The sequence below is a fragment of the Thalassophryne amazonica genome, chromosome 4, assembly GCF_902500255.1.
Source record: "Thalassophryne amazonica chromosome 4, fThaAma1.1, whole genome shotgun sequence".
NCBI classification, from domain to species: domain Eukaryota; kingdom Metazoa; phylum Chordata; class Actinopteri; order Batrachoidiformes; family Batrachoididae; genus Thalassophryne; species Thalassophryne amazonica.
Window position 1 is genome coordinate 111196932 of NC_047106.1, and position 14413 is coordinate 111211344.

At 43.0% G+C, this 14413-nt stretch overlaps 1 protein-coding gene across 1 annotated transcript in view; it reads left to right on the forward strand.

The window, feature by feature from the left end:
* LOC117508624 (T-lymphoma invasion and metastasis-inducing protein 1-like) overlaps positions 1-14413 on the forward strand; it is a 135369-nt gene that overhangs the window by 65565 nt on the left and 55391 nt on the right. Inside the window, 1 exon segment of the mRNA XM_034168422.1 lies at positions 1858-1958. Within this exon segment, the coding sequence (XP_034024313.1) occupies positions 1858-1958 (101 nt within the window).

Here is a 14413-nt window from a genome sequence, read left to right on the forward strand (position 1 = left end):
GATCACACAGGCATACCTTAATTATTTCTGGTTGTGCCCCTGCATTGCTCCTCTCTCAACTTGTCGCATAAAATCAAGCAGAGTAGACAAATATGAGAGAAGAGAGGACAGAAATGTTGTGTTCAACAGCGACACCCTGAATAAATGTAGAAGTCTGTGAAAGCGCAGCTCACAGGGAACTTGAGACAAGTAAAGACAAAAGCGAGTAAAAAGTTTGTAGTGGTATGGTTATGGTGTTTGCCTGTTTTAAAACGCAAAGTAGATTTTTGTAGCATGCATAATAAGGTTCCTACCTGAAAGAAATAACCTGGAACTGCCTCAGTGGCAGCCATGATTAGAGGAATGTGTGAATGCTTTAAATACTTTGGAAAACTGCTTTAGTGCTTCATTAAAGTCCCCAGGATGACCAGATTCTTTGTCTGGGCCCAGCTGATGTACACCGGGCCTTGAGGAGGTTCAACCCAAGTAAAGCAATGGGTCCAGACAACATGCCAGGCCGTGTGGTTAAAGAGTGTGCAGACCAACTGGCTGAAGTACTTTGAGACCTATTTAACACCTCACTGAGCCAGGCAGTCATTCCCTCCTGCTACAAGAAAGCAACTATCATCCCAATACCAAAAAACCCACCATCACCCGCTCCAATGACGACCGCCTGTAGCACTCACACCCATTATTATGAAGTGCTTTGAAAAACTAGTGAAGGATCACATCACTGCTATACTACCCCCATCATTTGACCTACTTCGGTTCGCCTACCACCCCAACCGCTCCACTAAGGTCACTGTACCCTGTGCCCTTCACCTTAGCCTGGAACACCTGGAAAAACAAAGCACCTATGTTCGAATATTGTTTCTGGACTTCAGTTTCACATCCAACACCATAATCCCCCAACACCTAGTGGAAACTGGGCCCACCAGGTCTGAGTACCCCCATCTGCAACTGGATTCTGGACTTCCTCAATGGCAGGCCACAGGTCTGTACAGGTGGGAAGCTACATCTCCGACACCATCCGGCTGCGCACCGGCTTCCCTCAGGGCTGTGAGTTGAGCCCGCTGCTCTTCCCCCTGATGACCCATGACTGTGGTGCTTGCTGCGCTACCAGCCACGTTATAAAGTATGCAGATAAGACAGTGGTGGGTCTGATTCAGGACAATGAGGAACTGGCGTGCAGAGAGGAGGTGGAACATCTGGTGGGCTGGTGCACCAATAACAACCTAGATTTGAATGTTGATTTCAGGAGGACCGGCCCACCCGCATACCTCGCTCCGTAGGAGGCATGGCTGTAGAGATCGTTCACCTCACCTAATTCCTGGGGGTGCACATCTCAAGTGACTTAACCTGGACCAAATTCACATCCTCCCTGACCAAGAAAGCCCACCACTGACTACACTTCCTCAGAGGCGTAATGAGAGCTCACCTCCCCCCATACAACCTCACCACTTTCTACAGGGGCACAGACAAGAGCATCCAAACAAACTGTATCTCTATCTGGCATAAGAGCTGCACTGACATGGACCATAAGGACCTTCGGAGAGTGGTGAGAGCTCCTCAAAAGGTCATTGGCACTCACCTCACTCCTATCAAGGACATTATACACAGACGCTACCTGTCAAAAGCCACAAAAATCATTGCAGACCCCACACATCCCAACCACGGACTGTTCTCCCTTGTGCCCTCAGGCAGACGTTATCAGGATATTCAGAGCAGAGCATCCAGGTTCTGCAAAAGCTTCTTCCCCACTACAATAAGACTCCTGAACTCTCAGGAATTCTCTCAAACTTTTACTGTATTTCATTAATTTTTTGTTGACAGTATTCTTTTCTTTGCTTAACGTTACGTGCCTCTTATATGTTGCAGAGGAAATCCTGGATGATGGAGTTGGACTGTTGGTGGAGAGCTCAGGCAATAGCTTGGATGACGACTCTGAGAACTTCAGTAAGATCGATGAATGCAGAAAGGTAATAGCGTTATTTTTTCATCGTTTTTCATTGGCTTTGATTGCTGTAGAACATTTGTGAGAGCACAGCTTTCACATGATGTAGGCTGTGCTGCTTGTTTCCTGCCCTTGTCCTTGTCTTTAACAACATCCCACTCATCTGTTGTGATGAAGAGAGAATTTCAGAGGAGTTTGCTTTCCCACAGTTACAGGTACCATCTACCAGCTACCATCAAATACTACCTATTTCATGGTGATCAAGTCTGTATTTGCACTGCGGAGAGGAGTGGTGGTTTAAAAACAGGATAATTCTGAATATTCTGTCTTTCAGCATGACTTGTTGCTGTTTAAAATGCATTTAATGGCTCCTGACATAATGAAAATTAAAGAGACATGAATATTTATAGACATCTACATTGCTGATTGAAGTGTGTCCACTGCACAGTAGAGTGAAGAGGAGTATTCACTTTCACTTTAACAGTGAAGTGATAGTAGAAGCATTTGTGATTAAGGTTGGACTCTGCTCACAATTGATGTTTGGCATGTAAGATCAGTTAAATACTGGATTTATGTTGTTGCTGGGAAAGATTTATGTTTAGATAAACTAGAAAACCACTCATTTGTGTAACAAGAACATATGCATTGTGTATTCAAGATAGAATTACTCATTGCATCCCTCTCTTCATGGTCAGTTTTCTCACAGACAAACATTTTGCTCTGCAGTTAAATAATCTGTGTGTTGCTGTCTTTTTCCTGCTCATTAAGACAAAAAAAATAATAATTTTTGCTTCAGCCTCTGACTGAAAACAGTGGAACATCCAGACTGTGGATGGCTGTCAACACTTGAAGTCAGTTTTCTCTGTGTTCATGTCCAGACGTACTGCCTGTGCCCATTGTCTCACACTCTCTCACACTCAAAACGGCAAACAAACATCCATACAGCAGGAAAGATCTCCGTCTGAACTCCCCTCAAAGTTTTGAACACACACAAAACTTAGAACATTTACAAACATTACTGATGAATTTTATATACATATAGTGTGTGTGTGCGTGTGTGTGTGTGTGTGTGTGCACGCCTAGGTGGATGTTCTAAAGCATGTATTGCTCAACCAATATTTTTGACTAAGTGGTATGAATGACTTCATAATGAAGTCAAAATCACAATTACAGACATACCTGTATTTACCTGTGCATTTACACTCAACAAAAATATAAACGCAACACTTTTGGTTTTGCTCCCATTTTGTATGAGATGAACTCAAAGATCTAAAACTTTTTCCACATACACAATATCACCATTTCCCTCAAATATTGTTCACAAACCAGTCTAAATCTGTGATAGTGAGCACTTCTCCTTTGCTGAGATAATCCATCCCACCTCACAGGTGTTCCATATCAAGATGCTGATTAGACACCATGATTAGTGCACAGGTGTGCCTTAGACTGCCCACAATAAAAGGCCACTCTGCAAGGTGCAGTTTTGTTTTATTGTGGGGGATACCAGTCAGTATCTAGTGTGACCACCATTTGCCTCATGCAGTGCAACACATCTCCTTCGCATAGAGTTGATCAGGTTGTCAATTGTGGCCTGTGGAATGTTGGTCCACTCCTCTTCAATGGCTGTGCGAAGTTGCTGGATATTGGCAGGAACTGGTACACGCTGTCGTATACGCTGGTCCAGAGCATCCCAAACATGCTCAATGGGTGACATGTCCGGTGAGTATGCCGGCCATGGAAGAACTGGGACATTTTCAGCTTCCAAGAATTGTGTACAGATCCTTGCAACATGGGGCCGTGCATTATCCTGCTGCAACATGAGGTGATGTTCTTGGATGTATGGCACAACAATGGGCCTCAGGATCTCGTCACGGTATCTCTGTGCATTCAAAATGCCATCAATAAAATGCACCTGTGTTCTTCGTCCATAACAGATGCCTGCCCATTACATAACCCCACCGCCACCATGGGCCACTCGATCCACAACATTGACATCAGAAAATCGCTCACCCACACAACGCCACACACGCTGTCTGCCATCTGCCCTGGACAGTGTGAACCAGGAGTCATCTGTGAAGAGAACACCTCTCCAACGTGCCAAACGCCAGCGAATGTGAGCATTTTCCCACTCAAGTCGGTTACGACGACGAACTGGAGTCAGGTTGAGACCCCGATGAGGACGACGAGCATGCAGATGAGCTTCCCTGAGACGGTTTCTGACAGTTTGTGCAGAAATTCTTTGGTTATGCAAACCGATTGTTTCAGCAGCTGTCCAAGTGGCTGGTCTCAGACGATCTTGGAGGTGAACATGCTGGATGTGGAGGTCCTGGGCTGGTGTGGTTACACATGGTCTGCGGTTGTGAGGCTGGTTGGATGTACTGCCAAATTCTCTGAAACGCCTTTGGAGATGGCTTATGGTAGAGAAATGAACATTCAATACACGAGCAACAGCTCTGGTTGACATTCCTGCTGTCAGCATGCCAACTGCACGCTCCCTCAAATCTTGCGACATCTGTGGCATTGTGCTGTGTGATAAAACTGCACCTTTCAGAGTGGCCTTTTATTGTGGGCAGTCTAAGGCACACCTGTGCACTAATCATGGTGTCTAATCAGCATCTTGATATGGCACACCTGTGAGGTGGGATGGATTATCTCAGCAAAGGAGAAGTGCTCACTATCACAGATTTAGACTGGTTTGTGAACAGTATATGAGGGAAATGGTGATATTGTGTATGTGGAAAAAGTTTTAGATCTTTGAGTTCATCTCATACAAAATGGGAGCAAAACCAAAAGTGTTGCGTTTATATTTTTGTTGAGTGTATATCATGGTGTGTGGAGCACACAGGGTCTACATCAACCTTCTAATGCTTTTTATTATATATTGAGAAAATGAGCGAGAGAAAAGGCTGGGTGATGTGGCAAGAGTAAATCAGGAAGTAAAAGAGATTAGCAAGGAAGAAGTGAGGGCTGATATGAAGAGGATGAAGAGTGGAAAGGCAGTTGGTCCAGATGACATTCCAAGGAGGCATGGAAATGTCTAGGAGAGATGGCAGTAGAGTTTCTAACCAGATTGTTTAATAAAATCTTGGAAAGTGAGAGGATGCCTGAGGAGTGGAGACGAAGTGTGCTGGTTCCTATTTTCAAGAACAAGGGTGATGTTGGTGGGTTACACCAAGGATCAGCTCTGAGTCCTTTCTTGTTTGCAGTGGTGATGGACAGGTTGACAGATGAGATCAGAAAGGAGTCCCCATGGACTATGATGTTTGCAGATGACATTGTGATCTGTAGTGAGAGTAGAGAGCAAGTTGAGTCTAGTCTGTAGAAGTGGAGATATGCTTTGGAGAGAAGGGGAATGAAAGTCAATAGAAGCAAGACTGAGTACATGTGTATGAACGAGAGGGAGCCCAGTGGAATAGTGCAGTTACAAGGAGTAGAAGTGGTGAAAGTAGATAAGTTTAAATATTTGGGGTCAACTGTTCAAAGTAATGGAGAGTGTGGTAGAGAGGTGAAGAAGAGAGTGCAGGCAGGGTGGAGTGGGTGGAGAAAGTTGGCAGGAGTGATTTGTGACCGAAGAATATCAGCAAGAGTGAAGGGGAAAGTTTACAAAACAGTAGTGAGACCAGCTATGTTGTATGGTTTAGAGACAGTGGCACTAACAAAAAGACAGGAGGCAGAGCTGGAGGTGGCAGAGCTGAAGATGTTGAGATTCTCTTTGGGAGTGACAAGAATGGACAAGATTAGGAATGAACATATCAGAGGGACAGCTCAGGTGGGACGGTTTGGAGACAAAGTCAGAGAGGCGAGATTGAGATGGTTTGGGCATGTGCAGAGGAGGGACCCAGGGTATATAGGGAGAAGGATGCTGAGTATGGAGCCACCAGGCAGGAGGAGAAGAGGGAGACCAAAGAGGAGGTTCATGGATGTGCTGAGAGAGGACATGCAGGTGGTTGGTGTGACAGAGGAAGATACAGAGGACAGGGTGAGATGGAAACGATTGATCTGCTGTGGCGACCCCTAACGGGAACAGCCGAAAGACAAAGAAGAAGATGAGTGTTCACAATGAAAAGTCCCACCATCAAAATCAAACACACAAATGATAGAGTGCATTTATTGAATATATGCTCCTATATGATCTCAAAATATTTAAAGCTGTTGAAGTGCAAAGGAACAAGACATAGCAGGGCTGAAAATAAACTACAGTATTGTTAGAAGTCTTGGACAGGCTGCAACATCCCCCAATGCAAAGATTGCAGGCTGTGAAAGGTCAGTGCAACAATTTATTTTCCTCATCATGGGACTGACATGTTTGAACTGTTTCTGCAAAACAGGATACAATACTCTTCATGGCTTATAGAAAAGGTCTCAGACTTGCAGCATGTCAGCTGGATAAATTCTGCAAGACAGTGACATAAGATGAAGTCAGTTACAATGTGTTGTTTGGTTTATATGGGCTCTGTTGTTTATATAGTAAGACGCTTTACTTAGTACATCGAAAATGGCACCAAAATATTATCAAATGCAGTGGTTATTTAAATGTAACAAGACTATAAAATATCTTTGCTTTTCCAACACTACTGAAAAATCTACAACCCCAGATCAGAAAACATTGGGATGATATTTAAAGTTAAAAATTAAAACAAAGAAAAAAGAAACCTGAGCGATATTTACATTTACTTTGATTTCTGTTTCATTGCAGACAGTGTGAGGCCAACATATTTCATGTTATGCATGGTCATCTTTAATTTCGTTTAATAATTCTTGCATTTATAATAATAATAACCTTTATTTAACCAGGTAGAAATTCCACTGAGATCAAAACCTCTTTTAGAAGGACAAGTGTACTGTTGTCAGTTCTTAAGAATAAAGGTGACATGCAGTATGGTTGTAGTATTGTATGAGGAAGTTAGGAGTGGCAGAAGAATGATTGGTAAGTTCATGGTGCATGTGGCGTGAATCAAGTGTCCACTCTGCTATCATGAGGGAGAGGTTGACAGATGAGCTAAAATCCATGGACTGATGTTTGCAGATGAGACTGTGACCTGCAGTGAGAGTAGGGAGCAGGTTGAGAAGAGCCTGCAGAAGTTGAGGTATGCACCAGAGAGAGGGGGAATAAAAGAAATCAACAAGATGGAGTATACAGTATGTCTGTAAATTTATTTATTTAACCAAGTTAGTCCCATTGAGATCAAGACCTCGTTTGCAAGGGAGACAATTATAAACTTTCCAGTTCACCTAACCTGTATGTCTTTAAATGTGGGAGGAAACCGGAGCACCTGGAGGAAACCCACACAAACATGGGGAGAACATGCAACCTCCACACAGAATGGTCATTGTCTAGTGTGAAGTGTATGCTAGTCTGTGACTCTCCCAGGACAGGATGCTAGTCTGACCCAGGTTACTTGTCTAGCCATGAATAGTACCCATGTACAGCTGTGTGGACTGGGACAAGGCAGACAACGTCTTGTCCAAGAACACAGACAAGTGCATCTTGGACAAGCTTGGGACTCCGACGAGGGCGGTCGCATCTCCTCCACTCTCCCTTACCTCTGTTTATGAGATTGTGAGATCAATAAAGTATATCTCATCTCATCTGGAAAACAAGCCCAAGCCTATGTATTGGTAGCCCATCTCCTTATCCTTCTGATCTACTAGCTCTACAGGAAGTGCAAACAAGAGGTTTATGGATGTGGTGAGGGAGGTGTTTGGCATAACAGAGATGGATGAGCTGCTGTGGCGAACTCTAATGAGAGTAGCAAAAAAGCAAACAAAAAACAAATCGAAAGTATTCAGCTCCTATTTTATTTCAAGGACATATATTATACACCTGCAGATATCTGTGAGTTAGTTTGTTGTTACTGCTTACAAAAGATGCAGTGCCAGTAATATTTCTGTGAACATGCGAGTCCACTGTGCTTCAGGAGCAGCATACTAAGTACTGAACAAAACAAAAGAACAAGAGCAACAAAAGTGGCTCTAACAAAGTAACAAAGCCAGTTATTTGTTTATGTGACCAGTCATGGCTGGTAGATACTGTAAATTGGAGAGTGGAACTGTGAAGTAGGATTTTTACCTGAATCCTGCCTGTTATTTATTGTAATGTGGCATGAGTTATGTGACTGCTACAGTGACTACTTCTGACATCAGATGGTATATAAATTTGAGTCCATGCATTCTGGGTTGATCAGAAAGTTCAGTGATCCCCCCCCCCCCTTTTTTTTTTTTGTTTACTTGAGTGATTATTATTATGACTACCTCTACATGTTCCCAGTACCAAAAGCCACCTCAACAATAGAGTAGTTGCTGAGTATCAGTTGTAATATACCATCTATCAAGTCAGCCTGTCTCTGTTGTAATAATTGTACAGAGGATATGAGAGTAAATTTCTGAAGAAAACCATCAAGGACATGCTCTGTTACATGGATTTGGAGATTTTTTTGATCAGGACAAATAGCATCTTTCGTCTCTCATTTTTTCCTCACTTGTACTCGTTGATTTCCCCACCTGTTTGCTGGTAGGAATGTTTGATCATTTCTAAAGTTGCAGGCTTTGTGTGTGTGTGTGTGTGTGTGTGTGTGTGTGTGTGTGTGTGTGTGTGTGTGCGTGCGTGCGTGTGTGTGTGTGTGTGTGTGTGTGTGTGTGTGTGTGTGTGTGTGTGTGTGATTGAAAGCGATGAATCAGGCGAAGAGGCTGCTCTTTAAAAAAACAATAAAAAAACATCACAGCTCTGAGTGGAGATGGTGTTTCAGTCTGAACTGTGGTAATGATGCCGTCTGTGCTTGTGGAACATTAGCAACTTAGCACAACGATACAATGCTTGATAATTGTTCTAATTTTTAGTTGTTTTGAAATGTATCATCTTGGACCCCTCTGTTTTCACACTGTACGCTACATCAGTTCACAGCACAGTTCCATTTAATGCTGATTAAGGAACAAACTCCATCATAAAACTGTATTTCATTTGAGTGTATAGTACAGATAAATGGATATTCATAAAGCCATTACTGAAAGTACCCCTTAACTACAGTAGAGGACTCCACAGGTGCATACTGTTGTGGAAATCAAGACCTCAGTGGCACCACGCACAAGCTACCCTGTAAATGTTCCTCCAAGAAAGATCACTCAGACGCCTTACGCCTGAAACGCACTGCATGTCACGTTGAATGCACGCATGTGTCATGCGCAGAATTCTTGCATGTGAATTTACACACCAGCATTTCAGCTGCTGCTCATTTGGCTTTGTCAAATCGTGATACACTACATTATGTGTGACCATTTTTGGACATGACTTTTACAGTCATCATACAGTTTGGACTTTTTTGTGTGCCTGTGTGTACACACGTTTTAATAATATTTTGTTTGGTTGATGAAATTGTCACCTGTCAACACACCTGGTGTCGTTTTCTAATATTTGAGCATAAAAAATATAAATTATTTGAATACACATAAATTCACCCACTTTGATTATAATCCACATCCCGTGGGTCAGAACTCTATAGTTGCATTGTTTGGACATGAACCGTCATGTTTACACATATGTCTTTGATTACTATAGCAACCAATGTGGATTAGGTTGCAGGTGGGGGCTTCAACATGGACACAGAAATCAAATCTAGTCACTTGCTACACATAATGCGAACAGTCAGTGAGATTGGATTTGAATAAATGATCTTAAATCTGATCTGAACTGGCAGTCTGAACAAAGGCAAAGACCTTAGGGTAGTATCTCACTGACATGACTGGTGGAGAGAAGGCGGAGACACAAAATCACACGAAAACAGGTGAAAAAGCAATAACTTTCTCATGTGGAATCTCACTGAATTGGTCCTCCCGACACGTTTGTACATGACGGCCTACTGTCCACTGCGCCATCCAGAGTGGCGATGAAAATTACAGCCACAAATCTCAAGCAGTCCGCACACATACCGCGCAGCGCACCAGCGAAAGTCGAGCGGCACTAGTGCGGTCTTTGCAGTGACAAGGATTTACAGGTGAATACCACGCAGCACTTTCATGGATGTTCAGCCCCATTGGCGTGGCTGAAATTACCACGTTTGTGTATACAGTGCTCAGGATGACTGTGCACTATTATAGTTATTATGTGAAAGAGGCTGTAAAAATTCTCCTGACTTTAAGCAGACAAAGCACTGTAAATAATAAATGAATCATTTTTTAAAAGGAAGAAAAGGGTGAAGAACTACTCACAGACTTACAGAATGTTGTCCATTGAGCTGTGTCTCTCAGGTTTCATTGACATCCTCACAGACAGTAAAAATAAAAACAATAAATCCAGTTCATCCACCCAGCACATGGTGTCAGCATGCACAGTGGGTGGCCGCCGGCCAGCAGCATTGAACTTAATTTCCACTTCTGTCCTCAAATAAATAAATAAATACAATGAATCCAGTTAATGCAGCTTGTGCGTCCAGCCTGCTTATGCCAGCTGCAGAGCCAAGTTGCTGGGGTTACTTGAGTGTTCAGTCACTTCCAGAAGCGCTGTTCCTCTCCCATCATATAAAAGGAAAAGTGTGTGTCAGTCCCTCACAGTTTCTCACGTTGTGCACGTTCTGAGTCACAGAGATGACGTGGTGAGGGATACAAATGTCCGCCTGATGTTTCTTTACCAAGTCATCAGGTGGGCACCTTGTACCCCCTCACCATCTCTGACGATTTGAAGAGAGAGTTTATCATGGCAGATTTTTTGACTGAGGCAAGAGGACAGTGAAGGGCTGTATTAGGACAGTGAAGGGCTGTATTGGCCCAGTGAGATACTACCCTTGCTCAACACAGAGTTCATGCAAGCATTGAACATTCTTCACAATTACCAGCCACTCTGCACAGTATGCACTACCAGCAAATTATTACGGATCCTGCAAATACTAAGGATGCCCCTTGGTGCAAAAAAAAAAATAAACAGACTGCAAAGAGGCACTGATTATATTCACTCTTGTGCTCAGTCACTACTTTCAGAGATGGGATGCAGTCTATAGTTTACCTTGTGGGAATTAGCCCAGAATGTTCTGGTAGCTGATGGTCAGGTAATTGGGACTGAATCCTATTAAGAATGATCCTTGCATGTCATGTACTGTACCTTGCCTGACACAGAGAACAGTATAATACCACTGTACATTACACCCAGACAATCGCTGTTTCCACAGACAGACAATTCCTTCCTTTCTTCTATTCTGTTGAAATGAAACCTGGGTCTAAATGGAATCAAAGATTGCTGGCAATACCAGGGAGAAAACATTTTCACCCACCTGGAGATGTTCAGCCCCGATACCACAGAAACATTCCCCAAACTCGTCTGTTTCTCTACTTTTTTGGTGGTTCACAGCAAACTTCCAGATCTGCTAGAAATACCCTGGCACAGATGTCCAAATCTTTGCAGGAGGCCTTATACAACTGCAAAAAAGTATTTGGCCTGGTGGGACAGTACAGCACAGTCACCTGTCAGGACTGTGCCTTCGGAAAACCCTACAGAGGGTCATAAAGTTGTCGCAAAAGACCATCGGCTGCCCCCTCCACTCACTGGAAGTCATTGCTGACTCTTGCTACCTATCCAGAGCAAACAACATAATTAAGGACGAATTCCACCCTGGCCCCTCCTTTGTCTACCTTCTGCCCTCAGGCAGGCATTATGCGTCACTAAACTCCAAAAGAAAGAGACTATTAAGAACTCCTACCCCCATGCCATAAAAATTCTAAACAAAAACCTCAAGTGAATTTGCACACTGTAGCTAACTACCTGTCATGCCACTTTTATAGATTTTCTCTACTTTTTTATGAATGTATGTGTATATATGGCTGTTTTTATGTGCATTCATGTTGAACGGTTTACTGTGAAGGGCACCTACAATTACATTGCATCTTGTGCATAGTGACAGTAAAGGTATCCTATCTTATCACTTGCCATGAATGTGATGGGACAAGATGTAAAGTTAGAAGGACAGCAGGTACAGGATCGCTTGATCACAGATGGTGTGTGACTTGCTTGCAAGTTCCTCAAATAGATCTCTCTTTACCTTTTATGGAATCACGTCTGCTTTCTCAGTACCTCATACAGCCTGGAATTACCAGCAAGCCACAAACTTTGCTCCTCTAGCTGATACTCACAGTGTCCTCAGAGTCAAACACATGAAGGGTGAAACAGGTGAAAGTTGTCAGATATTGAATCTCGAATCAAAGCCAGTGAAGCCGTTAATGGCTTCAGGACGTAATTCATGTCTCGGTGGCTTCTGTCCTTCTCTCCATCATGAAAACTCATCTTTTGAGGACAGCCAACTCTGACATACTTGACAATTGTGTCATTGTTTTCCCATTTTGTATTGATTGATTTGAACTGGGCAGTGTTCTCATGTCCCACTGTACATGTCAAATGAGGATTTAATGGTGGTTCTTGATTTGATGCAAAAAATAAACATGTTGCGTGTGGGTGTATCTTTATAGGCGCTGTATTCATGCTTTCACATGTACAGTGCATCTTTATTAACCTAATATATTAATACTGTGAGGTTCCATAGTGATCTGGAGTTGGCACTGACTACATTATTTTTTTGCTTTCTCTGCAGCACTAACAGCGTGTAAGTCGACATTAAGATGAAATGTTAAGTTATAGTCTATAATTAGCAGCCTTTTGCGGCTTAGATTGCATACAAATCCCTGAAATGTCCTTCAGGACTGTCCCTCTCTGCTGACTTGCAGCTCCATTCACTAATAGCAGTCTCCATTTTTCTGATGTCCTGCATTTGTATTCCACTGTGGAGTGGCTCACGCAGCCAGTCGGGCTCCACCGCACTGTTTAGGAGGAGGAGGATCTTCATCTTCTGCTCCTTTGCATCCCTCTGCTTTCCTTCTGGTACAAAGTATTGGCAGGACACATTTACACTGAGTTGGCCAGATCTTCACACTCACACTGTGTGCCTGAGTTTGCCCAGCCTGTAGAGAAGAGAGAGAGATCACACAAAACCAACAGAATCACAGTGACAGGACTACAGCAGACTCTGAAGGCAAGAAGAGGGGCGTCGGAAAGGCTGAAAGTGCTGGTGGGCGGAGAGGAGCAGGCTGAGCAGCTTCACTCAACCTTCATCACAGGCACTGGAGTGCCTTTGTTTCAAAAGGGAGCAAAGAAAAAAGGAATCGAAGGCACATTGCAGACTTGACTCTTTCCTACAACCAGGAGTTTCTCTGTGGCAGTGTGACACTGACACCTGCAACAAGTCATGGCCATGCTGAAATGGAGTAAACACACCAAGCGCTCCTCAGACTCCATTTATGACATGCTTCATCTGGTGAGAATCCTTACTTTCTTTACCTGGCTCGAGCTGCTGCTGGAGGTGCTGGGTTGTTGTTGTAGTTGTTGTGGTTGTTGTTGTCTGATTTCAGCCAGTATAAAGCAGTTTTCCTGCTCGCCGTTTGTGTTTCACAGCTCGTCTTGGCTGCGAGGACAGACTACAGGCTGTGACTCACAGCTGTGTCACGTTATCTCATAATGACTTGAGCGCTCTGTAGGATGCCAAAATGTATGGTGACATTGCATGTGCTGAGTTTGAAGAAGACTTTCCTCAGAGGATGTGGACTTCACATGACTGTGACAAAACTACATTCACAACTGTTCCAGTGATGCTCCTGCTGTTGCACTTTTTCTCTCTTGACACTGAGCTGTGATCTCAGTTTCAGGCTACAGACACGTAATGTTCTCCCTGCTCCATCAAAAAACACTGATGTTGCATTCATGCTCGGAAAGTGGTTTTTAATGTATAATTCATTCATGAACGATGATGATGTTCTTGTAGCATGAACACTTCCAATGGCAGATATGTAATCAAGCAAGCCACAGTGACAGAAAAACATTCATTATTTTGCTAGCCTTAGGAGGTCCCTTAATTGTACTTTTTATGTTGTTAACGATTACAGACATTTTCTCTATTTCGCTGATAGCGTGGGTGTCGACCTCCAAGTTCTCTTTATGGAAGAAAAACAAAGCTCCTCTTTGGTGCCAGTCGCCTGATCAAGTTCTGGCATGGTCAGTGTTTTTGGTGTTTTTCAGGCTGATTTACACACAGGCAGTAATCACAAAGTTTACACACAATTTCCACAGTTATTTGTATTAACAATTATTTGCTGCATATGCACACTCGTACAAGCCTATCTTAATAAAAAAGGTAAGAGAAATGAACAATATCTGCAAAAATGTTCATGCATGAGGCCCAATGTCCTATTGCATGGTTACACTCCTGAGTAATTTGGATGTTGTACAAATAATGAATGTTTGAGTTAAATGGTACGAATATTTCATAAGGTGATAGCTGGAACATACCATTCAACGAGGCGAATGTAAAATCATTCATAATTTGTTTTATATAACGGCTAAAATAGATCATTGTCATTTGATATTTTATTAATTTATAAACAACAGAAAAGGGACTTACATTTTGGTGTTCCACTGTGACGTGTAGTCCAGTGATGCTGTGCACTGACTTC